At 50.3% G+C, this 27,509-nt stretch overlaps 1 protein-coding gene across 1 annotated transcript in view; it reads left to right on the top strand.

Annotated features, from left to right (window-relative positions):
- The window catches only part of Rftn1 (raftlin, lipid raft linker 1), a 188,229-nt gene that overhangs the window by 122,150 nt on the left and 38,570 nt on the right, over positions 1-27,509 (top strand). The window contains exons 5-6 of the mRNA XM_051204191.1: positions 12,932-13,307; positions 21,988-22,191. Of these exons, the coding sequence (XP_051060148.1) occupies positions 12,932-13,307; positions 21,988-22,191 (580 nt within the window). The remainder of the gene's footprint in view (positions 1-12,931; positions 13,308-21,987; positions 22,192-27,509) is intronic.

A 27,509-nucleotide genomic window follows, 5' to 3' on the forward strand; every position in this document is an offset into this window, starting at 1 on the left:
GAGTTCTAATAAGCCCCTGATGTGCAGAGCCCCCCAGCTTGTCATTTCAGGGTCACTGGTGTTACTAAACTATAACATTGCAGCTGCTGAGGCTGGCTGGATGCACGTAATTGAAGATATGTGTTACCTCGTCTACAAAAATGCCTAGGCTGGGGCGTTACTCACCCTGAAAATGAGCACTGGGGGTACATGGCTGCCACTTCCTTCTGACCCACATGGTGGGATTCCACACAAGGCTTTCCTGAGCTGGGCCCTGGACCTTGAGACCTCTTCAGTCTCTCTAGGTCTGAGTTCCCTTTGCTATGAAGGTGATAGGAGAGTCTGGGGTGTAACCCAGCACTGGGGAAGCAGAGGCGGGAAGATTTTGAGTTCAAGCCTAGCCTGGACCAGTTAGTAAATTCTAGGCCAGCCTGCCCTACAGAGAAAGACTTTGTTTACGAACAAACAAAAGAATCCAAAACCAAAAGACAATGAAAGCTGCTAGGAATAACCAATAATATGTAGGTTTTCAAAATCTTAAATGAACATATTTTCAGAATGACTGGGTGTGTTCTAGGTTGCTTTCTATTACTGTGATGAATGTTGGCTAAGACCAGCATAGGGGAGGAAAGGTCTACGTGTTCCAGTGCATCACAAAGCGCTATCAGGGCAGGGACTGGAGCAGAGGACATGGAGAAACACTGCTTACTGTCTCAGTCACCGTGGCCCATTCACCTGGCTTTCTACAGCCCAGGACTACCCTGCCCAGGAGTGCCGCCACCCACCCCCATCATTATTGAAGAAATTGCCAGCAGACCGTCTGATGATAGATACTTTCTCAATTGAGGTTTTTTTTCAACCCGGACAACTCTAGCTGTGTCAAGTTGACAAAAATCTAACCAGCCAGTCCCTATGGCGATTAACTTTCATTGTCAACTTGGCACAATCTAGAACCCTGGGAAGAGAACCTTCTAGGAATTCTATAGGTCACTTTGGTGTGTGAGCTTATCTAGAGAATTGTCTTGCGTTTTATTGGAGATCCAGCCCACTGTGGCTGGCTCCGGTCCCTGGGCAGGGGCCATGAACACGCTAAGAGAGGAGAGAGCCAGCCAAGAGAAAGTGAGCAGTTAGGCCTGCTGCTTATTGCTCTCAGCTCTTGCCAGTGATTGTAATGTGACTGGCTGCTTACATTCCTGCCTTGATGTCCCCTTAATGATGGGCTGTAACCTGGAATTGTGAGATGATAAAACTTTCTCCTCCATATAAATATTGTATAAATACAATAGGTATTTACTACATAGGCATGCAAGTTCAGGTGCTGGAACATAGCAGCAAACACAACAGACTAAGTTGCTGTCCCCACGGGGCTTTCGTTCAGATGGAGAAGCAAGCCATTGGAGCCTTGTGGGGAACAGCATCCAAGATCCGAAAGGCAGGAAAGGCCAGGTTCCATGAAGGTGGTGGGGGAGAACAAGGCTGGGGCATCGCTTGAGAAGGGGGCAAGCCCGTTCAGGGTGGGGGTGGGGCCACAGGGGTAGGGACACAGAGTGGCGTCCTCAGGAGTCTGTTGGAGAGGCAAGAGTGAGCCACTCCCCACCCCAGGGTAGCAGGTGAGAGTTCTGTGAGCAGATGGTTGTGGAGGGATGAACACAGCAGAGGTCTGTGGAATTAGGGAGGGGCACTTCGGGGAAGTCAGAGAGCTGGTGGGTGGGGACTAGGAAGAGGGCCCGCGGGGCTTGGCCATGTGGAGGTCACAGGGTCGCTGTGGGCAGGTTTCGGGTTTGGAAGGAAACTGGCCCAGTCAAGCATTCCAGGGACACTCAGTGAGGGGCTGGGGAGGCCTGCTTCCTGCTATGGCTTTGGGTTGGTTTCTTTTCTCCTTTCCATTGTTTTGTTCCTGTTCCGAGGTTGCCTGGGCCCTCACCAGTGTGAGGAAAGTGCTTGCCATTTGAACCGCATGCTTTTAGTGATAGCCTGAACTTAACTGGATATTAGGTGGAAAGAGCCAAAGGGGCCTTTGGGGAGGTGGGTTCCCAGGTGGCCAAGGGTTAGCCTAGGCCAGGACACAGTGATGCAGGGGACACACAGGAGAGGGACGTCCTTAGGGGTGACGAGATCGCCATGGCTGCCTTTGATGTCATCTCGGGCTAAGAGGTTGGAAGCTGTGTTGGGGAAATGGAAATAGGTCCTCAGGGGAAGTCCAGTGCCTGTCTACAGATGTGTCCGTACCGTAGATGGGAGTTCTTGGCCTTTCTGATGGCCCTGGATGGATGGAAAGGATGTGGCCATTGTGGGAGGGACCCAGGGAAAAGAGAAAGGGATGTCATAGCAGGAACATAATGGAGGAAGAGGATAGTGTGCTAGGCAAGGAGTCTGTGTGCACCTTTCAGAGTAGCTCCTTAGTCTTCCCTCCTGGTTAACCCTATAAGAGTTGTTTTGGCTTTTTTTCTAGCACATTCCTGTCATCCTACATTATTAAAAAGTATTTTAAAGTGTTTTGCATACATATATATATACATATATATACACACATATAGATGCATACATATATACACAAACATATATACATACATAATCACATAGTTACACACACAGGTGCAGTGCATGTGTGTCTAGTGCCCAGTTTGTTCAGAAGAAGGCCTCTGGGACTGGACTTAAGGATGGTTGTAGAGAACAAGTGCTCTTAACTGCTGAGTGCTCTCTTCAGTCTCAATCCTAGCATCATTAATTGCTTTAGGCAATTATGAACAGCTGTTTAACATATCAGAATCTAGAGCTGTTCTCCTGGCTAGCAGATACCTGCCTCTCCTTCTGGTCATCTGTGTATTTCTTGTACCTTTTCCCTTTCTGAGCATGGCTCTTAGAAGATACTGAGCTGTGACTTCTGGCCCCCAGCCTTGTGGTGTGTGTGTGTTTTGTTTTGTTTTGTTTTTGTGTGTACCAGGATGTCATACAATCCAGGATCTTACTTCAGTGGGAGGAGGCTTTTCCCTGTCCAGTATTCTCCTGTATTCTCTGATCTGGAGGGTGGAGTTTTTCTTGAGCTAGGGCCTTTGCTTTGCTTCATGCTCTGGTCTGAGCATATGCAGCCACATGTGTGCTCATGCTACAGATGCGCGAGCTCTGAGAGGTGTTTTGCTGGACTAGTGAGTGTGTCAGAGCTGACTGCCAAGCAGACAGGGAGGAGATTGGATCAGAGCGTGTTTCAATGGACAGTCTTGAGCAGAGCTGGTGGAGGGCGGGTATTCTTTGGGAAGCAAACACTGTGTCTGCCCACACATAGCCTAGAGCAAGGGAGCAGACCCAGTTTGAGCAAACGTTCATCAGTGTGCCGGACACAGATTCCATTACTTAGCTCTAAATGTCTTTTGTAGCAGCTGCCCCAGACTCTCTTAAGTCCCTGCTCGGATAAGGTGGTCATGAACAAACTGCAGGCTTTCCTCCCCATCACGTGCTGGACATGTGGGAAAGATTCAAGCTGTATAATTTCCTTGGGAACCACCTTGCACTCAGGTCAGTCCTGATTGGCCCAGAGGTGGACATGTGACCTAAGCTGGGCCAGTCAGAGCTGTTCCCTGAGAGTTTTTAAAATTTATTTTAATTTTTGATAACTTTCACTCATGAATACTGTGTATCATTTATACTCTCTTAGCCGCCCCTTCCCATGTTCCTCATAGTCTCTCAAGTTTATGACCTCTTCTGTACTTGTTATTCTCTCTCTCTCTCACACGCGCGCGCACACACACACTCACACCCTAATGCTCCTGGGACTGGATAACCTGTCAGGGTGCTCACCCTGGAGAAGACTAAGTCTCCTTCTCTCAGCAACGGTTCACTTGCTGTAGAAGGGTGGAAGCTTCTCAGATTTCCCCATCTGCATTGTGTGTCCAGCGCTGGCACTGTGCGGGTCATGTTTAGGCAGCTGCCCTGTTGTATGTACATGTGGCGTCTCGGCCATGTCTAGAAGACTCTGATCTGTCCCTCGCCTGTTTCAGAGCCTTAGCTTCAGGACTTGTGTTGTGCATGTACCAAGTAGCCACAGTCCCCGGAATATTTCCTTGTGGGGACCAGGAAGTTTACAGCTCTGTCTCCGGTGTCTAAGTCATTGGCAGGAAAAGTGGTAAGTTGGCAATGGCCATGTTTTTCTGCTGCATGAAGAAAACTTGCCGTAGATCAGATCCATGCCAATGAGTAGAAGTGGGCGGTCGGGTGGGGTAGGGGATATTTCCTGGCAAGTCCAGCTCTTGCTCTGCCTATGGTATGGGAGCTCTGAAACCACGGGTATCCCTCACAGGAATTCCTTTTTTCCTTCATCCCTTTTCATAGTCTCATTTAGAGTTTTGTAATGGAACTGGTATCTGCTAGTGGGTTTGGTTCCCAGAGACCCCAAAAGCTGGTTGAAAACCTTTGGTGGTTGAGAGTTCAATAGTACTGCCCCTCAACTCACACTGACTTGTAGCCCTGCATGCACCCCACTCTCTGTGTAGTGCGAGGCTAACGGCACCATCTAAGTGCAGCTAAGGTAGACACTGCAGGTGTGCAAACTTCCTCCTGCTGGGAAAGGCTGCCCTTAACAGAGCTTCCCTGGGGCAAATCCTCCTTTAGAGCCACTGGCACTCTGGGCCCTACCTCTTCTTTTTATGTTTATTTTGCACGCACGCGTGCGCGCATGCGCGCACACACACACACACACACACACACACACACACACACTCATATGTGAATGTTTTGCCTGCATGTGTGTATGTGCACCGCGTACTTACTTAGTGCCTGTGGAAGTTGGAAGGTGGCCTTGGATCCCCCGTAACTACAGTTACAGACAGTTATGAACTGTGGGCATTGTGAACCAAACCTTCCTTCTCTCTAAGAGCAGTAAGCACTATTAATCAAGTAATCAATTTCTCTAGCCCCTTCCTGTTTTCTTGTAAAGGAGTTTTGTTTTGCTGAGCTACTACAGTGTCTCTCAAGCTTTCTCCCAACTCACCCTTAATAGCAGAGAATCAAAGGCCCGCTTCCCCTCATCCACAATCCACTGGAGATCTCAGAACTAGCAGGAGGCATCTCAAATTGAGTATAAGCAGTTGAAGAGAAATGAAAAAGTTAACCCTTTAGGGTTTCCCTGATGATACAATATCCACCTTCTGTTCCAGAACCCAGTCCCATCCATTGTAGGAGGTAGCTATAAGATGACTAAATATGGCTAAATGAGCTTTATAGTCCATGTTACAGATGATGCTTCAATAGTAAAGTAAGTAGCAAGATGCAGAGCTGGGTCCAAAGCTTTGCGTCTTCTGGCTGCTAGCCCGAGATGCATTCCCAAAAGTTTGGGTCAGCAGAGAAAACACCAATACCACCTCAACCACCACCCCACCCCAACCATCACCACCACCTCAGCCACCGCCACCACAACCACCACCACCAACATCACCACAACTACAAACCACTGTCACCACCACAGCCACCACCACCACCAACCGCCGCCGCCGGCGGCTCTAATGCTTCCTGCGGCCTGCCCATGTGCGTGCAGTAGAGGCTGGCAAAGCGCCCGCCCGTGTTCCGGAAGCTAAGTGTTAATACATCCCTACAGGCAGGCTTCACGTGGGAATGCAAGTGCATGTTATTTTGAGGCTGCCTTTTCAGAAAGCTGCATCAGTTGAGGTGACAAAATGGGAAGGGCTTATGCGTACGTGATAAAATATTCACCGCAAAGACGCGTGTAAACTGTGCAACCCAGAACAGCAGTTTCTGTGCCGGTCCTAACATACGTGGCTCATACCGCCATTTGCAGACGTCTGGTGTGTGTCTTGTCCCCCACAGGGGCCATGGATTAGGAGGAGGGTTGGAGTGGATGTCAGTCTGGCCTAAGGAGTGTTTGGGATGTACCGTGTGCCTCCGACGCTTTAAAAACTATGCGTGTGGCTATGTGTCGGTGTGTGGGTATGTACATGAGTGTAGGAACCTGTCCTGCAGAAGCCAGAAGAGCACATTGGACCACCTGGAGCTGTAGTTTCAGGTGTGGGTGTTGGGAACCAACCTCCAGTCATCTCTAGGAGATGCCCTTACTCACCGAGCCATCTCTCCAGCCCCCATCCTTTGCCACTGTATATGATGTACCATGCTCCACAGCAGCCATACCAAGTGGGACTTTTAGTCATTACAGAAATCTGCATACGCACCCTCCAGCAGGGTAGCCACTAATAATGGCTGAGGGATTGAGTGTTTTTATTTGGATTAATTTTATAGCCACACGTGAGTTATGAGCTATTACATTGGATAAAACAGCTCTTTTACTATTTGGGGTTTTTGTTGTTGTTGTTGTTGTTGCAGTGGGTTGGTGTTGATGTTCAGTGTTAATTACCTGATGCTTTTCAGGCATTCGTCAAACTTGTCATGAGGATAGATACTCCAATAATTTGTGGAAAGTAAGCCTATCAACTATGGCTGTAATTTCCCTTGATCAGCACGTGGCGGAGAGTCTGTTAGCAAGGCAGAAACAAGCGTCAAATCCCTCTGGCCTCGCCCAGCTCCTCCCTAGGTTGTGGAGTCAGTGCATAAGGCACGTGGCCATCAGTCCTTCAGCTGATTGGATGAGACCCACTGCCTTGTGGAACTGACCTACTTTATGGAAAGTCAGCTGATTGTGGGTGTCAATCATACCTTTAAATTACCCTTTTAGCTATATTTAGGCTAGCATAATACTTTACCAAATAGCTGATTGACATAGTATAGAACCAGTGATGCAAAATTAACTATGGCATCTCCCTTGTTGGGTTCAGATGGCAGCCAAGAAACTATCTCTGACTTTTGCTTGTAGGGCCCTTGGCCTACCCATCTGTCTCGGGTGTGAGCAGAGGTTTTGTGTCTCCCCCCCCCCATGTTACCCACAGCTGTTATGATTTAATGAAGTAAACCTGACCCATATCTTCCTAGTGGCTGGTATATATACTCTAAAATGCAGATACCCATTCTAAAGCGTAAGTAACACTAGTCCATCTTAGCATGTTGCACGTGCTCGCGTGTGTCTGTGTGTCTGTGTGTGCATGTGTGTGTCTGTGTGTGTGTGTCTCTCTCTGTGTGTGTGGTGTGTGTGTGTGTGTGTGTGTGTGTGTAATAAAAGTGATTCATTGACAGTGTAACCAAAGTTGACTTTTTTTTTTTTTTTTTACAATGGGTTGACTTTTATGTACATAAATTTCAAAAGACACTTTTTCTCTGACATGCAGATCCCTTCAGCATGGAGTCTGTTCTAATGAGATAGAAAGTGATGGATTAAGTCTTGGCTCTCAATACCTGCTTGGAGTTTCTGGTGTTCCCTAAGGCAGCAGAGGTGAGGATTGGGCTGGTGGGAGCATACATGGAGTTAGACTGGCATTGCCTGTGCATCTCAGCAGAGGCCGTGCTGTGTGATGGAAAGGCGTTCAGTCCGGGTTCACGGTGTTCAGATGAGTTGGGCGTCGCTTCTGAGCTCTGGGAAGTTTGACAGGCATCCTCTGCCATAAGGGCTTGTTTGGACGCCTGGTAGAATGCATGCATACACACTTCATAGATGAGTTATACAGTGTTAATTGCTGTTTTGCCTCATTACGATTGTGATTGTGTATGTGATAGTCTGGAAACTGCACAGCTGAGGTGACCAGGTTACTGACAACTTCGTACTGATGTGATCTCAGGCGCTTGGAAGTTCTCGTGGAGTCCCATTGTAGAGCTGGAGTAGGGTGACCTTGGCTGTACGCAGCAGGGGAGGGGTGAGTCGGTCGGGCAGGATGTATGTGTAGGTAGGTAGGAGAAGGAGGAGCTGAGAAAGGAGAGACCCAGATTCAGGGACACACCCAGGGTGGTGGTCCAGCATCTGTGCCCATTGGCGGTACTGCTCAGGGCTTGCAAGGGCAGTCAGGACTCCAGGCCCAAGTGTTAGCATGGTCGGTGCTTAGGACTAGAGTCACCCGGAAGAGAGTGGGGCCAGAGAGCCGAGGCCCTGGATGAGCCCTGATCAATAGCAACAATGCCTGTCCTTAGCATACATTTGAGACTTGTTCTGCAGGGGTGTGGGATAAACCAACACTGAGAAACAGACAGGACTCTGATTAGCCGTAGACTTGGTCAGACGACTCTCTGAGATAGAGACATGAAAGTGTCTGCTCCAGGGTAGACACCAGGAGGTCGGCTCCGGGGATCTAGACCATCTCTTTTAAATAAAGTATTTTATTTTTAGTTATGTGTCTTGTCTGTGTGTGGCAATGTGCTAGTGAGTACGGGTGCCTGTGGAGGCCAAAAGAGGGAGCCACAGCTCCTGAAGCTGCAGTTTATAGACCGTTGCAATTGATCAGGTGTGGGTGCTGGGAACTGAGCCAGGGTCCTCTGCAAGAGCAGTGTGTGCTCTTAACCACAGAGCCATGGCTCTGGCGCTCAGATACCGACCTTTATGAAAAGGAAATGTAGTCTTCTGGCTGACGAGATGGCCTGTGCCGAGGTCAGTATCCCTCAGCCTCCTCGTTCCACAGGAGCCCACGTGGGAAAGGACACCGAACTCCAGGCAGACACAGAGATGCCTCATCATCCCGGAGGTGGATTCCTGGAGGCTTCCGAGGGAGGGCAGGGCATGTTTCACTGCAGTAACTCTTGGAAGCAGCCTGCATTTACATAAAATTCACACTGATGCTTGAGATAGATGACCGTGGGGATAGAGACTCCCACAGTCTCTACCCTTTCCTCCCACAGTTCCCAGGGTGGCAGGATGAGGGCTGTGCTGCTAGTGTGTGGACGCGAGCCTCTGCTGAACACGGGGCTGCTCGCCTGGTGCTTTCTGGACTCCCTACTTCTCATGCCATGATTCAGAGGAAGAAAGTCTACAGGTTTCTGTAGCTTGTCAGGCTGTTCCCCATCTTCAGACTTCTGCTGTGGAGAAGTTTTCCTTGCCTGTAATGTGATTTTTCCACCTTCCTTTTCTTCAGATATGTGGTAAACTATTTGTTCTGCGAAGCCTCCTGCAGATTTGGTCCTCTAGTGGGTCATGTGACATGTAATATTGTGCATTTGAGGCTTCCGTTCTGCCACAACTCAATGCTTACAGTCTCTCCGTCCCTGTCCCTCTTTCCTTCCTTCCTTCTATACCGTGTGTGTGTGTGTGTGTGTGTGTGTGTGTGTGTGGTGTGAGAGTGTGTGGTGTGACTGTGAGTGTGTGGTGTGAGTGTGTGTGTGGTGTGAGTATGAGTCTGTGGTGTGGTTGTGTGTGTGTGGTGTGAGTGTGTGTGTGGTGTGAGTATGAGTCTGGTGTGATTGTGTGTGTGTGGTGTGAGTGTGTGGTATGAGTGTGTATGTGTGTGTGAGTGTGAGTCTGTGGTGTGACTGTGTGTGTGTGGTGTGACTGTGTGTGTGTGGTGTGACTGTGTGTGTATGTGTGTGGGGGTGGTGAGTATGTGGTATGAGTGTGTGTGTGTAAGAGAGTGTGGGGGTGTGTGTGTGGTGTGAGTGAGTGTGTGGGTGGGTGGTGTGAGTGTGTGTGTGTGTGGTTTGAGTGTGTGTGAGTATGTGTGGTGTGAGTGAGTGTGGTGTGTGAGTCTGTGTGGTGAGTGTGTGTGTGACTCTGTGTGTGTGTGTGTCGGTGTTGGACATACTGTGTCACTAGGTATCCCAGGCTAACCTTGAAAACTGTGTAACCCAGGTTGGACTCAAACTTGTAATCCCCCTGCCTCAGCCTCCTAGTGCAGATCACAGTGTGCTGATCTGGGCGAGTAGAGAGAATGAATGTGTGGTTGTTGAGTTCCAGAGAAGCATCATCCACCACGATTTCACTCTCACAGAGCACACTCGGGAGGAAGGGCATACACATGCATGCGTTACAGGTGTTCACACACCTGCAGGTACACATTAAACATGGCTACCCATCAGACCATCACTCCGTCACTGCGAACATAACAGTACAGAATACCCCAGGCCTAGCCAGAGGGCCCTACAGCACACAGAAGCAAGGCTGTCCTGGGCCACGGTCTGGGCTACGGGGCCTCCTCCAAGTGACTGGCTCAGTAGGTCTACAGTGTCCGAAAACACCGCTCACAAGGCCCCACTGGTGCGCAGCAGGGACCTGACTGAGAACACAGGCTGAGCGGGTAAATTCAGCACAGAGTAGTTGACAAGAGTCTGGCGTTGGCAGGGGCTCTGTGCAGAATCCGCTCTCTTTCTCCCTGATGACCCCAGCAGCATCTGTATGGCCGCCAAAGCCCCAGGCTGATGGAGGAGTCCGGCAGTCATGGAGGACACTAATGCCTTGGCCATGCCCTCATCTGTGAGCTGAGGGCGGGGCCCACTTCTGTCTTTACATACCCTTGAGGCACTGAAAGTTTGCAAGGCCCAAGAGTCCCCACTGAGGGGCAGGTCTGGGGCTCCCTGCTCAGCCTCCTGAAAGTCTTAGAGCCCTGATGTTACCCTGGCTCCACTGTAGGCTTCTACTGAGGAAGGGGCCATTCTCTCTGGCAGAGCGGGGGGCCAGAAGCTGTTGACTCCCTTTCATATGACGACAACCCCCTTTGTCCTTTCTGTCCAGAAGCTGGGAGTTTGCTGTGTGAGCAGGCGCGCTCTTCAGCTGAAGGACTTCTGATATAATTACCACCTCATTCTTTACTTTTCAGACTTTGTTATCTGTGTTACCTAACAGAAGTTTTCCAAAATGATTTCAAAACTAGGAGAATATCATGGATCAATGATTAAAAAGAGGGATGGGGGGGCGTTTCCTCCTGTTTGAGGAGGCCTCATGGCCTTTGAAGAGTGATTTGAGCCTGCTGTGGGTGGACACACACCATAGCAGTGATGGTGTTCCCGATTGGACGGAAGAGAACCCGGCTGATGGTAGAGTGTGTGTGTGTGTGTGTGTGTGTGTGTGTGTGTGTGTGTGTGTGTGTGTTCAGAACAGCTAACACTGAGTGTGGGAAACACCATTCCATAGGCTGGGGAGACAAAGCTGGTGAGTACAGGAGTACCCATCCCCCACTTCCTAGCCACTGTGATGTGAGCTGCCCTACCCCGCCACAAAGGACTAAAACCTCAGGCCCCATCAGCCAGGATCATTGCCCTTCTTCCTGAAGTTGCTCCTCTCAGGTTTTTGCTTATAGTAACAAGCTGAACCCCAGCACATGGGACACAGACATGTGCAGACTTAAAGCCCTAAGAGATATCCACTTGGTCTCATGGCTGCTTGGGCCCAGGCCCAGCTTTGAACTCTGGCTCCCCACCGCACATTTACAACTCCTTACCCCTCATTGTCCTCCTTTAAAACGGAAGCAGGGGTTAAACAGACCAGTGATGAAAATGGTGGAACAGTGTCCAGCACACAGCAGGTCTACAGTAGGCCTCTACTACTGTTACTGTTCTGTTTGGCATAGGCCAGACGATTCCAAACAAAGCAGAACCCAAAAACTGGAGTGGCAACTGCAACTGCTGTAGGATTCTTTTCTAGACTTTTCTGTGAGGAACCAAGATGAGTCCGTGTAACCCAGGCTATTTGGACTGAGGAAGGCTAAGGAAGCCACTCCTCCAGTAACCCCATGCTGGTACTTAGCTCTGATTCCTGATATAGCTGATCATTGAAGAAGCCTCGGATTCCTGGCATCGTCTACTTACTGGCCAGAGACTTGACACTTCAGTGGTCCTGAGGCTGTCCTCCTTGCTCATTGGTCCTGCTGCGGCTTGAGCATCATTGCTAGGAAATTCTCCGGAAGTCCAATTCCTAGTTTGGCCCATTTGATTTCATTATACTGTTACTTAATTTTTTTCTTTCAGTGTTCTTAGTACTAAATTCAACTGCTCGGGCTGTTTTTATGGAGAGGTCACGTGTCACAAGAAACGTTGCAGATAGATGTTCAGGCTTTTGTGCTTTGCGAGTGAGGGGCATAGCTTCCTGCTTCCTCCAGGAGATGGTGTGTACCAGAGCTTGGGGAGTCAACGGGCCTGGATTTAGCTGTGGGTCAGGGGTGGTCTGAGGGTACGGTGGCTTCCTTCAGGCCCGAAGGCAGCACTGGAAAGGATACCCATGAGATTCCCCACCTTGGTCTTCTGCCTAAACTACTGTCTGCTCCTAGAAGTTCGGGCTGCCACCAGGCAGTGGGGGGGGAGGGCACAGTGCAGCCATGCTGAATCTGTGCTCTAGCCTTGTGGGAGGGAAGCAGATGATGGAGTAGAAAAATATAAACTGTCACATGTGCTTCCTCTTTCAAATTCTGCTTGCCTGAGCTTATTCTTTCAGATTCCTTCCCAGCCTCTTCAACAGTGACAGTGAACGCTTCAGGGAATTGGTCAGCTGCTAGAGTGCTGTTCACAAAAGCAAGGGGACCTGAGTTTGGCTGCAAACACACGGGGTGCTGGGAGGAGACGGGGTTGTGTCTCTGGAGTTGTAGATCCCTGGAGCTCATTGGCCAGACTGCCTAGACACATGGATGAGCAAGGGAAGACACTTGATGCTGACCTCTGGCCTCTACTCACATGCACACGTGAACATGGGGCAGGGAGCCAGTGGCTTGTCCCTGTAGTGTGAGCAGTGGGGATGCAGGTTCAGGAACATCCTTCGTCCAAGGCCATCCAAGACTACATAGTGACACCCCATCTCAAAAGTAAAAGCATAGGGTAGAGATGGCTGGACTCTTGCTGCTCATGCAGAGGACCTGAGTTCAAATTGTAGCACCTGTCTATGTCAGATAGCTCACAACTATCTGTAGTGTGTGGGGGGAGGGGAGAGAGATATGGGGGATGGGGGAGGGGAGATCTTCAATAATCCAGTGCTTGGTACATGGGGGGTGGGGGGTGATCTTCAATAATCCAGTGCTTAAGTTTTTCCAACAGTGAGACCCACCCACCAAGCCTGACTTGTCCTTCCCAGCCTGACATTAGGAATGAACAGAGACCTCAGTGCCTGGCCATGCCTACATCACATGTAAAAACTCCCTTTGTTTCCTCTGTCTCCCAGGTACAGGAGGCTGCAGGACGGGGCTTGAAGTTTGTTGGTGTGATGCCTCAGTACCAGTCCTCTGTAAACTCTGCAGGCAGCAGCCGTTCGGTGCCCATTGCCAACAGCCTTGCAGATGCCAGGGATGCGAAACACAACTTTGGGGACCATGCATCTCTGGAAAATGATAGCCCGAAGGCTGCAGATGTGGGAGTGAACCTAAGGCCAGAGCCCAGCCCAGGCTCCACGGCGGAGGTGCCGAGTGTCCAGCAGCCTGGCATTCCTACTCCCTCAGAAGAGGCAGAGGCTGGCGAGTTTCCGCTGCAGGAGTTGAGCCCAACACTGGATGGACCAGAGGGTGACTCCTCAAATGGACATGAAGAGCTGCTCTCAAGGAGTAAGTGTTTTGACCTGCTTAAAGAGAGGCTAATAGTCTTTAGTACTCCCCGGGGCCTCTTAGGGAAAGAGAGACAGAGCTAGTATGTAGACACAACAGCCCATCGAACAAGAGAAAGTTTGTCAAGCGGCTGGCTATCCGGGCTGCACAGCTTTTTACCTGCAGCTGCTGTGGATTGTGGGAGGGACGGATCCCGGGGAAACTGACTTGCAGGGACTCCCCAGGGGGTTCTAGATGAAGTGGTCTCATTCTGTGCTCCTGTTGCCAGGCACTTCTCTGCCCTCTTGGGGCAGTGTGTGAGCCACTCTCCAATGAGCTCTGATAGTCCACTTCTGATTATCTGCCCAAAGGAAGAGTGGGAGAAAGCCTTGGAGGGCACACCGTGCACGAGCTGTGTTCTGGGTGTTCTGTTTGCTAGAACGGAAGCGTCCTGGTTGCAGGATCCTGCCAGCAGTTGGAAATGGGCACCATGGAGAAGATGCTGCACCAGGCAGAGGTGTAGCTATAACAGTGTAGCTATAAAAACCTGTGCCAGTTTTGTGAGTCAGCTGAGCTCCTACCTCCTCTGGCTGGCAGCTAGCAGACTTGGCATACGACTGCAGGTGGGGTTGACATCCATCCACGGCACCTCTCTACTTGGTCTTTCTTTCCTGTGTAATAGAATGATGAGATTTCCTGAAGTCTTCTGTAGTTTTCATTTCTCTACTTCTGCCCGGAAGTCACATCCATCAGGAGAGGCACTTAGTTAGCAATGGGGACTCTTTGGCTTTTGGAAGGTGACTGTGAGCCGCCTGACAGTAGAATGCCCGCGAAGCCTGGAGAGGGCATCTGCTTAGACCTTTGTATCTATCGTGTTGCTGCTGTGTTAGCTAGTGCTTGGAGTTGACCTCTTGCTCGGGGAGTAGGAAACAGGGAAATGGTTTCTTTGGCTACATCAGAACTTCGTGAGAAGAAAACTTACTGGACAGGAGATCTAATTGTAAGGTTGCTCCAAAGAATTATGAGATATAGCGGAGCTATCACTTATTCAAGGCCTTGATCCTTGTTTCGTGAGTTTTCATTCTCTTGCGGTAGACTTCTGCCCCATCTGATACATTCAGATCTGACGTGAGGCCCCTGAGAAGTTCCATCTTGGGTCTGGGGGCTGTTCGTGCTGAGTTCTGAGGAAGAGGAAGGATGTCTGTAGAACCATGAGGAACACATGCCAGGCCAGGCATGAATCCTGGGAGCAAGGGATAGGAACCATGGGAGGCAAACAGTACCATTGATAAGAAACCAATGTCTGTGTATCGCTTCTAGCTAGGTCCCTTGTTCTAGGAAGGGACTGTAGCTTCCTGTGAAAAGGCTCAGTGCATACCTGGTACTAAGGACTTCCCTGTGGGAGCTGTCACTCAGGACCCTGGCTCCACACCCCTGCGCCTCACAGAATCTGACTTTAAGGAGAAAGGAGGCCCTGGATCTCCAAAGTCTGTCAGCAGTGCACCCCAGAACCCATCTTTCTCCTAGACCTCAAGACTTTTGCTTTCTGAGGTTGACCCTTGACTCTGGGAGCCCTGTGGCTCCTTGCCTCCCTCTGGGCCCAGGATCTCCTATGGCTGAATGTTGGAACCTCTCCCCTAACACCCAGAGGGCCTTGGCTGGTTTCCTCAGGACCTTGCTGTCTTCCGCAAACTCAAATCCTTCAAGAAACAGTGGATTGGCGTGTCATGGAGGCCTCAGCCCAAGTGTGACAGCCACCTCCCTCTGCACATACAGCCCAGGGCCTGCCTCCAAAGCAGCACACAGACCCTGCCGTGCCCTGGCTGGCTTATTTTATTAGTTGGTAAACATGAGTTACTAGTGGAGGGCACTGGTCCAGTTTTCCCAGGTGTTATTGCAATTACCCCTCGCCACAGACTATGACAGGAGAGGCTACTGTGACGCCCACGTCACAGATAAGGCAAGTTCCCTTCCTGAAGGCTGGACACCCAGGGATCCTTTTTCCAGAGGTCATAGCCCTCATGTGACCCCAGCTTCTCCTGAGCATTCGCCTATGGAGTTTAACTGACTCCTGCCCTGCCCCGCCCTGCCCCGCCCTGCCCTGGAAGTGCCTACACAGCACCCAACCCCAGCCTCACCCGCCCATACCCCACACACACCACAGCTCCCCTCTTGCCTTTCTCTCAGCCCACCTCCCACTTCCTAAGGAGTTTGAAAATTTTCTGCCAGGTGGCCAACCACAGCAAGACAACTAAAACAAGAATTCAGAGGGTGCCCCCTCCTAGCCCCTCCTCTTCCTCGGTTTCCTATGCAGGAGGCAGCTGGGAGTGAATCCAGTTCAGAGTGGCCTTTGGGGGGCAGTATGGAGAGCAGGAGAGCTGACCGCATCCCTGCATTGTGGTCCAGGAGTTACAGGGAGAGAGGAGAGCTGACCGCATTCCTGCATTGTGGTCCAGGAGTTACAGAGAGAGCAGGTGAGCTGACCACATCCCTGCATTGTGGTCCAGGAGTTACAGGGAGAGCAGGAGAGCTGGCCGCATCCCTGCATTGTGGTCCAGGAGTTACAGGGAGAGCAGGTGAGCTGACCGCATCCCTGCATTGTGGTCCAGGAGTTACAGGGAGAGAGGAGAGCTGACCACATCCCTCATTGTGGTCCAGGAGTTACAGGGAGAGCAGGTGAGCTGACTGTATCCCTGCATTGTGGTCCAGGAGTTACAGGGAGAGCAGGAGAGTTGACCGCATCCCTGCATTGTGGTCCAGGAGTTACAGGGAGAGCAGGTGAGCTGACCACATCCCTGCATTGTGGTCCAGGAGTTATAGGGAGAGCAGGAGAGCTGACCGCATCCCTGCATTGTGGTCCAGGAGTTACAGGGAGAGAGGAGAGCTGACCACATCCCTACATTGTGGTCCAGGAGTTACAGGGAGAGCAGGAGAGCTGACCACATCCCTCATTGTGGTCCAGGAGTTATAGGGAGAGCAGCTAGGCTGACCGCATCCCTGCATTGTGGTCCAGGAGTTACAGGGAGAGCAGGAGAGCTGACCGCATCCCTGCATTGTGGTCCAGGAGTTACAGGGAGAGCAGGAGAGCTGGCCGCATCCCTGCATTGTGGTCCAGGAGTTACAGGGAGAGAGGAGAGCTGACCACATCCCTGCATTGTGGTCCAGGAGTTACAGGGAGAGCAGGAGAGCTGACCACATCCCTCATTGTGGTCCAGGAGTTATAGGGAGAGCAGCTAGGCTGACCGCATCCCTGCATTGTGGTCCAGGAGTTACAGGGAGAGCAGGAGAGCTGACCGCATCCCTGCATTGTGGTCCAGGAGTTACAGGGAGAGCAGGTGAGCTGACCACATCCCTCATTGTGGTCCAGGAGTTACAGGGAGAGCAGGAGAGCTGGCCGCATCCCTGCATTGTGGTCCAGGAGTTACAGGGAGAGCAGGAGAGCTGGCCGCATCCCTCATTGTGATCCAGGAGTTACAGGGAGAGCAGGTGAGCTGGCCGCATCCCTGCATTGTGGTCCAGGAGTTTTACCCTTTTACCGTGCTTGCTCATTGACTTGGATTTCTTGTCCCGGAACTTCCTGTTGATAGATCCCTGTGCAACATAGTCCTAGTACCCTTTGAAAACCTTTGCTCGAGAAGCAAGAACCACCTGGGTGTGCCTGCTAGAGTTAGGGTGAGGTGCCCATCATCTTTCTGGCTGAGAGGGATCTCTTTAGTGGCCTCCTAGGCATTCCTCCTGATGTCCCCAACCGTGGCACCAGCTTCCACTTTGTGTTCTAGTAAATGAACCTCTTACTAGATTTGGGCATGAGCCCAAGGTTTGAGAGGTTGGAAAGCTTCAGGGTCTGCCACTCACCGGCTGGGCTTCTGAGAAATGCACCGACCGACCCTGCCAGGCACAGAACACCCTATGGAAGCGGAGAGAGTTGGGTGGGTGTGGTGGGGGCTACACCTCGCCGTGGCACCTGCGTCTTCACACTTGTGACCTCATCACCGCTGGCGGTTCCTTTGCATGCGCTGCTCTCTGTCCTTTGCTGTCACCTTTGCCAGGTGGCCTCGCACTGGCCCAGAGGTGTCCTGAGCTAGCACCCATGCCTGTGAGAAGTATGCACAGCCTTGGTGGGATCCTCCTACCACACCACCAACAGCTCTGCCTTCATAGAAGGCTTTCATCTCAGTTCCCATGCCCATGGCCTGAGCAGCCTGCGGTTCAGCTGACTCCCCCAAGTCTGGCTTTGGATGGCCACAATTCAGATTCAGTACTCAATTCTATTTCCTCCAAACTGCAGCTCTCCTTGGAAACGGAAATCCAACTAGCCCCTTGTGACACATTCACGTGTTACAGCTCGCTGGTTCCATAGCTGCAGACAAGCAAGCTGCAGGCTCCCATCTCAACTACAGGGCTCAACACTCCAGCCCAGGTGTGGGGCTCAGAACTTCAAACCTTTCCTTTGCTGCTTCTTTACAGCGGGACAAGGACCAACAGCCTAGCTGTGCTTAGCGAGTCCAGGCCCTGGTCTCCGTGTCCTCCATTTATCCTGCTCAGGTCAGTCACAGACATGTGAGCCGCCTCCCGTGGTACAGGGAGCCTGGAGAGCATAAGAATTCTAAATGAAGTATGGTGAGGCTGCGCATCACAGAGAAGGAGGACGAAGACGGGCTCCCTGCTAGCCTAGCCCTTCAGCCATCCTCAGCAGCAAGGCCTTCCTTGGGGGCTCTCCCACATCTGGAAAAGCTGCCAGCTGGGGTCACGGTGGAGTTACAGAGCAGCTGAGAAAATTCGAACAAACTTGGGGCTCCTCTTCAGACCCCTTGCCCCCTGCTCACAGACGTGGGCTGCGCTTGGGCCACGAGGACACCAGAGCACATCATTTTGGCCCATTTCCTGTGGTTGGTTTCCGTGTGAGTGGAAGAGCCGACTAAAGGGTTGTGTGTGAGAGGTCAGGTCTCTCCCAGCATCTCGTCCCTGCGACTCTTCTGTGGCTCCTCCTCACCCAGAATCTCCCTTTCCTTCCTGAAAAATATATTTCTGTCCTGCCTCCTGGGGAGGATGGAGTCTGGGGAGGCTTGATGCTGCTGCCCTTTCCTGCCCACTGCGTCTGGCGGTCCTCCCCTGCCCACCGCGTCTGGCGGTCCTCCCCTGCCCACCGCGTCTGGCGGTCCTTCCCCACCCAGTCTTCTCACTGCTCATTGCAGCCTGGCTCCTTTCCTGTTTCTCTGTGCTTTGGGGAGAGTGGTATTTTCATCTCACCCTGTGAGTGGGGATGGGTGGTCCCTCTGCCCTGTGAGTGGGGATGGGTGGTCCCTCTGCCCTGTGAGTGGGGATGGGTGGTCCCTCTGCCCTGTGAGTGGGGATGGGTTGTCCCTCTGCCCTGTGAGTGGGGATGGGTGGTCCCTCTGCCCTGTGAGTGGGGATGGATGGTCCCTTTGCCCTGTGAGTGGGGATGGGTGGTCCCTTTGCCCTGTGAGTGGGGATGGGTGGTCCCTCTGCCCTGTGAGTGGGGATGGGTGGTCCCTCTGCCCTGTGAGTGGGTGGTCCCTCTGCCCTGTGAGTGGGGATGGATGGTCCCTTTGCCCTGTGAGTGGGGATGGGTGGTCCCTCTGCCCTGTGAGTGGGGATGGGTGGTCCCTCTGTGTGTTCAGGCACCACCATGTGTGGCCACAACCAGATTCCCACTTACCATTCCCAGTGCAACAGCTCTGAGTCCCTGCTCATATTGCAGTCGAGCTTCACCATAACCGCCTACGGGGCCTGTGCCCTGGACAGTTCTGGCCAGCAGTGTCCCAGGAGTGACTGTTAACCCCAGCACATGGGTGCCTTGATTGTTATGTCCTTCGTGGACGCGTGTGAGCTGAGGTCTGCCAGGGACCCTGGGTCCCTGACAGGCCCAGCTGCCCTGTGCTAACCCACTCTCGAATACGGTTCATCTTATTTCCTGTCTCTCTCTCTCTCTCTCTCTCTCTCTCTCTCTCTTATTTCCTCTCTCTCTCTCTCTCTCCCTTCTCTCCTTGTTCTGTAGGGTGTGTAGAATGTTCTACGATAGCCATACTTAGGGTTTTGAATGAGTAAATTTTTAAGTTTACAGCAAGCCAAAGTAAATAACAAATAGATGTCATGTAGGTAGACAGGCAGACAGACAGCAAAACACCATTAAGCCAGGTGCTTACCACCTCTAGCAGAAATCGGTGGAGGAAGATGAGGTGGACGAGGGCTCCACCTGAGCTTCCCCCTAAGACTGAGCTTCTCGTGGCTGAACTGGCCCTCATTTCTGCTGTGGGCATTTTCCTATCACGGATAAACAATAGTAATATCTGCTGGTAAGTTTCCATTCTGGCTGCTGTTCTCAAGCATAGTGATTTTACTCTTGGCTGTATCTCTGTTCTTTCCTCCCTGTCGCTAAGTTGGGAGAGCTGTCAAGTGTTCGTGGAGGATGCTCGACACACGCATGCTTCAGTGTGAAATAGGAGCAGGCATACCCCACCTCAAAAGCTAGCTTCTCAGTAAGCTCAAACAACCCATGACGATATACTACATGTGACCCTGGAGATAGGTTTCAGCAGCACCCACTGCTTGTATGGGAAAAGCTTGACCCGCCAAATGGGGCTCTTCTCTTCAGCAGCTGGGCTTTTATTCATCTTCAGGTACATAGGACCAGAAGGAAGCCCCTGGCTTGTTTCCTCGCACACGTCCTATGGTCTTGTGTGACCCATTCTTCCATCATCATGGCATAAGCTAGTGAATGGACGTGCATGCACCAGGACCTAACTTCTTATTTGAAATCATTTCGGGGTAGACAGGGCATCTATGGTCAGACATGCGGATTGTAAACGTAATTGGGTCAGGGCTGTTGGCTGGGCTTGCGTTTGCTGCACAAATTCCAAGTGGCAGTTTCCACAGATAGCACTGGTTCTGTTGGATGGGCTAACTTGATGAAACTCCGGTCAGTTTAGCTGTTGATGACGATGGATCTCATTGCTCAGGGATCATACAGGTGCTCGGCCTGATGGGGCTGGAGGATTTCGTCTGTTCTAAAATGCAACTCCTACACAAGAAACTTTTCAGGTGTTACAGGGATGAACACATTTGCTGCTGTTACCTCCTGGCCCTGCCTGGCAGTTTAACAAACTGGAATGGTTTGCTTAGGCGATCAAGAAGCAAACTCTCATTTTAAATCCTTTTATTAAATAAAGCAAAGTGAGCCAGTTTTAAAAAAAGAGAGAGCCATCCAATGTATGTGGGGTTGGATCCCTGGATAAGAGTGCTTGCTGTGCAAACATGGCAACTTGAGTTTGGGTTCACAGAATCCAAGTAAAAAGCCAGGTATGGCTTTTACACATACCATTGCAGGGTAGAGTAGGCAGAGCCTAGGAGTTCACTGCCGGAATGGCAAGCTTAGTGAGTGGCAGCATCTCAGGGCAATTGGCAAAAAGCAACAAAGGAATCACCCAATGTTGTGTGTGCACATGTGTGTGCATACAAGTGTACATATGCATGCTCGCATGCACACACACACACACACACACACACACACACACACACACACACACTGGCTAGTACTGAGATACCACCCAAGTGTGGACACCCTGAACTTTGAGTGCCTCCATCCCAGAGCGCCCCATGCCCAGAGCACATGTAAAATTTGCCCTTCTCCCTAATGCCAACCATTCTTTATGGTAGGGTTTTCATATCACCTCAAACAACGTCTTTGGCAGCCAGTGCTTATTCCTAGCCAGCCCATGGAAGCAAAGCTTTCTAGGCTGGGTCAGCTCTGATAGCTGGACTAAATGAATGGTGCAAAAATAGACTCTGCAGAGTAGATTGAAGTTCCAGGTATTTGCTCCTCGAGGTGGTTTCCTGCTAACCGCAGCTGGCAGCAGGAACAGCAGGTGCAAATCACTGTTGGGGGAGGGGTGGGATTATTGACTCCTGGGCTATAAATGAAAGAACCCAGCGCTCCTAGCTTCACACCCAGGGCCTGCCTGGCTGATTGAGCTGGCCTGCTACTCCAGGCAGGAACCCCCATTTACAGGAACATATTTATTTTTACATATCAATGTACTTGATTGAGTATTATGGGTTTGGCCCCAGGAAACTCTCCTGCAGTTTATAAATAGCAAGTTCAGGGGTATGAAAAGGTTCCTGGAATTAGAGAAGTGTTTTTCTTTTTACGAATCTCCTTTGCTTGCTTGTTTGTTGTTTTTAAGACTATTACATTTACTTTGCAAGTGCTTATGTACGCATTTCTAGAAATACACTTCTTCCAGTTGCTTAACAATGCAAATTAATTCCAAGTAGCAGTCATTCTATCCCCATTCAAGGATGTAGAGAATTTGCCTCACATGCATGAAGTGAGTTCAGTCTCCAGAACCCCTTAAACTGAGTGTGGTAAAATACTCCTGTAGTTGAAGTACCCAGTCAGTAGAGGCAGGAGGATCCTAAATTCAGTTTGAGTCCCGTCTGGGGTGCATGAAACAAAACACCTGGGAGCCTCCATCCAAAATGCAATGCTTGAGGTCCTCCCTTGAAGCAATTTCCATTGCTGCTAGAAAAGGAGTTTTATTGTCTGGCAATAGTGTGGCCTCAGGGATTCACAGCTGATACCATTTCTCAGGCTCCAGGGAGATTCCACTGAACCCACTTTAGCAGATTTGTTCTGTGTGCTAACCTGTTCTCTCTCCATCCTTTTTACAAATTCCAACAGAAACGGAGATCTTCGCCTTCTTCAACAGACCGAAGAGCCAGCAGAAGTGTCGGCAGTACTATCCCGTCACCATCCCCCTCCAGGTCTCCAAGAACGGCCAGACAGTGAGCAGTCTGGATGCCAGCTGGCTGGAGCACATGAGTGACCATTTCCGGAAAGGTGGTGTGCTGGTGAATGCCGTCTTCCACCTTGGCATGGCCAACGGTACGGAATGCCTTACGACCCCTCTTGTTCCCGTGATCTTGGTTTTTCTTTGCATCTTCTTCCGTCTGGTCCGTCCAAATGGTTGATAAACGCACAGCATTTGATTTCTAATTAATGTAACTCTAACATCTCATAAAGGCTAGACCCTCCGGGAAGCGACCCAGTGGTTGTAGCTTCCGTATTCGTTGCTTTTGAGATGACTGCCGGGAATCATGCCACTCCAGAGATGCAAATGGTTTGTAGACGCTCTTACAGCCTGAAGTAGCCATAGCAGCACCTTGGAGCTGATATCAGGACGCAGTGGCAGCACCTGGCTCCAGTGGACTGTTGCTGGGACACAAGCCTCCTAGGTCTCCAGTGCCCAGCACTCTGCCCCAGGTGTGGGCTCATCTCTGGGGTTTGAGGCATGAATTATCACTAGCCGTGCCAGCTTTTGAGGCAGAGGGAAAGTCTGTCAGGGTGGGGACAGGCTTTGAGCTGAGAAAGGGTTTGGGGTAAACATGGTGGTGAATTGAGTTTGAGGTGTGGGGCTTGTGTGCAGCTATGGACAGGTGCTGAGGGTTGTGAGTCAGCAGGACTCCTAAGGAAGTGAGACGTAACCAAAGCTTGTGGACCCCAGCAGAGCCTGATAGGGCATTGACAGCAGGTTTGGTGGTGTGCAGCTTCTCAGGTTTTAGCCAGGAATAGTTTGGATTTCTTATTATGTGTGCAGTACCAAGCAAGCGTTCTTAGAACAAAGACTGTGCTCCTCTGAGCGTGTAGGCTCTGGATGAGTCAAAGCCTGGGTCAATGATAAAGCATAGAGCAGTCTTACTTTCAGATGCAGGGTCCTTGCTTGTTTCTGTTTGACCATCAGCAGACCAGGCATGGTGAATGGGTAGATGATATACATGACCAAGTGACCTAGAAAAGCACCTCAACATGCTGTTGAGAACTTTCTGTGATGGTAGAATGTTCTGGATTGTTCTATCCCATATGGTAGCCGCCAGCTTTCTTGGGCATCTATAACCTTGAAACTGGATTTTATAGTTTATTTCACTTTCATTGGTTTAAATTTGAATGGCTATATGTCTCTAGTGGATTTGGGAGTGCAATTTTGAGGACACTTTTTGTTAACTTCCATTCTCTGGTGGCAGATCTAGTAACTCCTTGATGCCCACCTCTTTGGGTGGCTCCGTGTCCACAGAAGCCAGGAGTTGTCATGGCTGTTTGGAAGGGCACATAGCAGGAGCAGTAGGTACTTGAAGTAGGTGTCCCCTCCAGATCATCAGTCCTAGGGATGCCAGAGAGGACCTCTCAACTCTATCCTTTTTAGGGACACTGGCACTTAGGTAGGGGCTGCTCATTTCTATTGTCTGGGTGGCCAGGCAAAATTTTACATTTCTCCTGAGAAAACCTATGACTTTGTACTAACACCTGAAAGATGCACAGCTGATGACAGCTACTCAGGAGGCCACTGAGTAATTGTTTTTCTCTTCATAGCAAAATCGGGGTATCAGAAGAGATGTACGTCTTTGGCCCCATCATCTGAGCCCAAGAGAGAACACCATAAAGGCTCCCAAAGCTGATGATTGTGTCATGATGTTTGAAAGATGAAAGCTGAACAGGCCTCAGAATCCTCCCCTCCCCTCTCCCCTCTGCTCTTCCCTGGCCTCAAGTCTTGTAGGAATAGCCCCAGCCAAGTCTGTAACTAACTTAATAACCACAACTGCACAGATAGTCATGCTGTCATTCAATCCCCTGAGACGATAACCACTGTTTAACCAAGCCCAGATCACCACCACTGCTTTCTCTAGCACTCTGAGCCCCTCCCGCTGCTGTGTGCCTGTCTATCTCCCTGCGTCCCTATTCTACCCTCCAGGGGAGGTATAGCGCCTCTTCCCTTAAAGAGTAGCCTGCAGCTTCAATGCTTTGCCCACCAGGTGGAGAAGTGTTTTAACCACTGTCCTGTTAGCATGAAACACCCCAAGGAAAGCAGCTTAAGGGAGAGAGCTTAATTTGTCTTAAGGCCCAAGGTTCCATTCTACCATGGGAGGGGGCATAACAGTAGGAGCTTGAGGTAGGTGCTTGCATTGCATCCGTAGTCAACAAGCAAAGAGCAATGGATGTCTGCTCAGCTCATTTTCTCCTAGAATCAAGATAAAGCTTCCAGTGGAGTGCAGGGACCCTCTGAAAATTGACAGGACTTAACTGTTCACTTTAGCATGGACAGTCAAGTCCTACCTTAGTTTTTTTGAAGAACAATCAAATAACATTCTTTTGTAAACCTGCAAAAATTTAGACAAGCTGATTGAGCACTTGGCCTGGCATGTACATTCCAGATACTGTGTAGGCTGAACTTGGAAGTGAACTTGACACTTAATGTCTACAGAAGAGAACTGAGCATAGGATTTGCCCCTTGAAATGGTGTGGCAGATTTTTTTTCCTGTGGGGTTCCAATCACAAGCTTGGAACATTAAGGTGGCCTTCTGCCAGAAGACCAGCATCAAATATTTATGTAATACCTTGACATATAGCTTTTTGTGTATCTTTAATAATAAAAAACAATACAATGATAACAGAATGTCTTGCGTGGGTGGAGGAGTGTTTAACCTTTGAAGCCCAGGGCTCTTCCCTCTGAAATGGACCTGTTTACACCCAGGTTGGTACACACACACTTCAGGGAGGCTGACCAGTGAAGGTCTGAGATGGAGAGTGAACAAACCCATTAAGGCAACAGCTCGGCTCCTGAAAAGCCCAGCTGTCTGTCCTTCTTTGATGCCTGCCGTTACAGATGACCAAGTTCTGACAGCTCTTCTGAAACTGCTTTGTTGTAGGCAAGTAGGTTGTTCAGCCTTCTGTACTCAGGAGACAGAGCGGCGGGCATGGGGTGGGGAGACGGGCAGTAGCTGAGGAGGAAAGGGTGGGAAAGACATCAGGAGGGGCCATATTCATCCCCTCCACCTACCTGGGGGTCTCAACTCGGCCTCGATGCACTGTTGACAGGCTAAAGACCATCATATGGTTCAATTTGGAATAGGTTTGTTAGCACCAACAGCTCAGCAGGTGCGTTTAGAGGGCTGGGGGTTTTCCACTGAGAAGGTAGGTAGGAGCTTTGGAAGTAGGTTGGCTGTCACCCCTCAGTATCCAAAGGGCTTAGTTCAGGGAACTCACCAGGTGCTCAGATGTGCATGTCCTTGTATAAAGTGGCCTGCTGACCACACGTAGCCTCCTGTGCACTTTAAATCACCACAGCCTGAGTTAGAATATTTAATTCGGTGTAGATGCTGAATAAATTGTTTGCTATGCCGTATGGCTTAGAGAATAATGGCAAAGAAAAGTGTGTCCTGCCCAACTCATGTTTTCCTGTGTACTGTTGGCTGATTCCATAAAATGGACCCTGTAGAGGTAGAGGGTATGACCTTTTCAGGGGGACGAGAGGAACTGTGTACTCTGCTGTAAGATCCTTGAGGAGCCGTGTCTTCCAGTGTCGAACACCCACAGATCAGGACTGAGGAAGCCTGATCTTAAGGATCTTGGGTGGCTATCCTGTGGCATTGCCCTCCCCTGGCAGTGTTACCAAGAACTTGATGCTGAGCTGGACTTAGGGCTGTGCTTGTCCTGGGCCCCAAGGTACAAATGACGCTGGTCCTCTGAAGAGGGCTCCTCCCTGCTCATCTGCAGTGTGTGTCCTGTGGAGACCAGCAAGCTACCACTCAGGGGCAGCTCTCACAAAGCACTGGAGAGATTCAAGCTTGCCAAGGCCTTTGCATGGTAGATTCCCAGGCTGGGGAATAAATAAGAAGCCCAAGTTGGCCCATTTGGGGAACTTAAAGAACATGGAGTGTGGTCTAGGCTACCCGAGCTCCAGGACCCACTTTCCTAATCATCATTTAATTGAGTTGTTCAAGCATCGCTATCCTCTAAGATAAGGACTTACCCCTCCTGCGTAAAGTACACTGGCTTCCTGTTACTCCATCTAGGTCGAGAATTGTTAATCAGTTAGTAATGCCACGTAAAAAATGGTTCCCGAACTCGTTGGCTTAAGAGTAGCTATTTATTCTGTAGGGTTTTCTGTTGGCTGGAGCTCTGCAGTGATCCTGCCAAGCTCACTCACAGTCTGTTGATGAGCTGATCCCAGATGGCTCCCTTGGGGGCAGCTCTGTCCCATGTGTTTTCATTGTCCTGGGTCCAGTTGGCTCTGTGGGGCCTGCCCTTTCAAAGTGGTAACAGAGACATAGGAGGTCAAGTTGGACCCCACACATGGTTTCCGGCTCTGCATCTTACCTGCCGTTCTCTTGGAGAAGTCTTCTTACTGTTCTTTCACTACCAGTCACCAGAGTCCCAAGTCTCTTCTTAGGATTCTGTGGTCCATCTGCCATTGGTTGCCCAACCCGATGCATTTGCCACCTTCCTACCAGGAACTCAAAAACCCTACAAGTCCACATCACTTGCTTGCTTAGTGCATATATGTCTGCCGTAGTGTCCTTTCCTACTGAGGTATTACAATGCCTGACCAAGCATCCTAAGGTCTATTTGGCTCCCCATCCCAGGATACAGTCCATTAGGGGAATCAGGATGCTAGGAACTCAGCAGTACTCACATCACATGCATTTGTGGTACTAGCAGAGAACAGGGAATTAATGCATGTATTCTCAGGATTCTCTGCCTAGGGAATAATGCCGCCCACAGTGTGCAGCTCTTCCCATCTTAGAGTACTCAAGAAATTCCTGGTTGATGGGAACCCTAGTTTAAATAGCCTCCTCCATGACCTCTACCTTCACTGCCCCAGCCCACATATTCCTGTGTGTCAATTCTGACACTCTGCTCCTGTCTGTCTTCTCAGCCACAGAGTAAACTCTAAGGTTGGGGAGACTGCATTTTGCTGCTCAGGAGGCCCCCAGTGTGTGCCTGGCCTGCAATGGTACCCAACAGCTGTTGGAATGGAGGAGGGGTCGGGGCAGGTCCTTTGTGGTGAGCGTGGAGTTTCCACTGCCCTCCTGAGGTCATTTCTCACTTCACTCTGGAAGGTTAGCTTTATTGTGTTGTAACCCTCTTTTTCTGGAACTCTGGACCTAGTTCTGCCTTCAGGAGCCACATAGAGAGAAAGGGCCATCATTTCCTCTGTATCTGATTACCTATGTTACTCCTTCTATTAGTCTTGCAAGAGGACTGAAAATAAAAATTTAATTATACTTAATTCTACCACTCATGACCACTTTGATGTCTCATTATTTACTCAGCTTATTAAGCTAAACATTTCTCATATTTTAAAAAAAAAATCACAATTTTGGGAGTGGAGTGAGGGTTCAGCAGTTCGGAAGTCATTGCAGTATCAT

Source organism: Phodopus roborovskii, unplaced genomic scaffold, assembly GCF_943737965.1.
Source record: "Phodopus roborovskii unplaced genomic scaffold, PHOROB, whole genome shotgun sequence".
In the NCBI taxonomy this organism is placed as follows: Eukaryota; Metazoa; Chordata; class Mammalia; order Rodentia; family Cricetidae; genus Phodopus; species Phodopus roborovskii.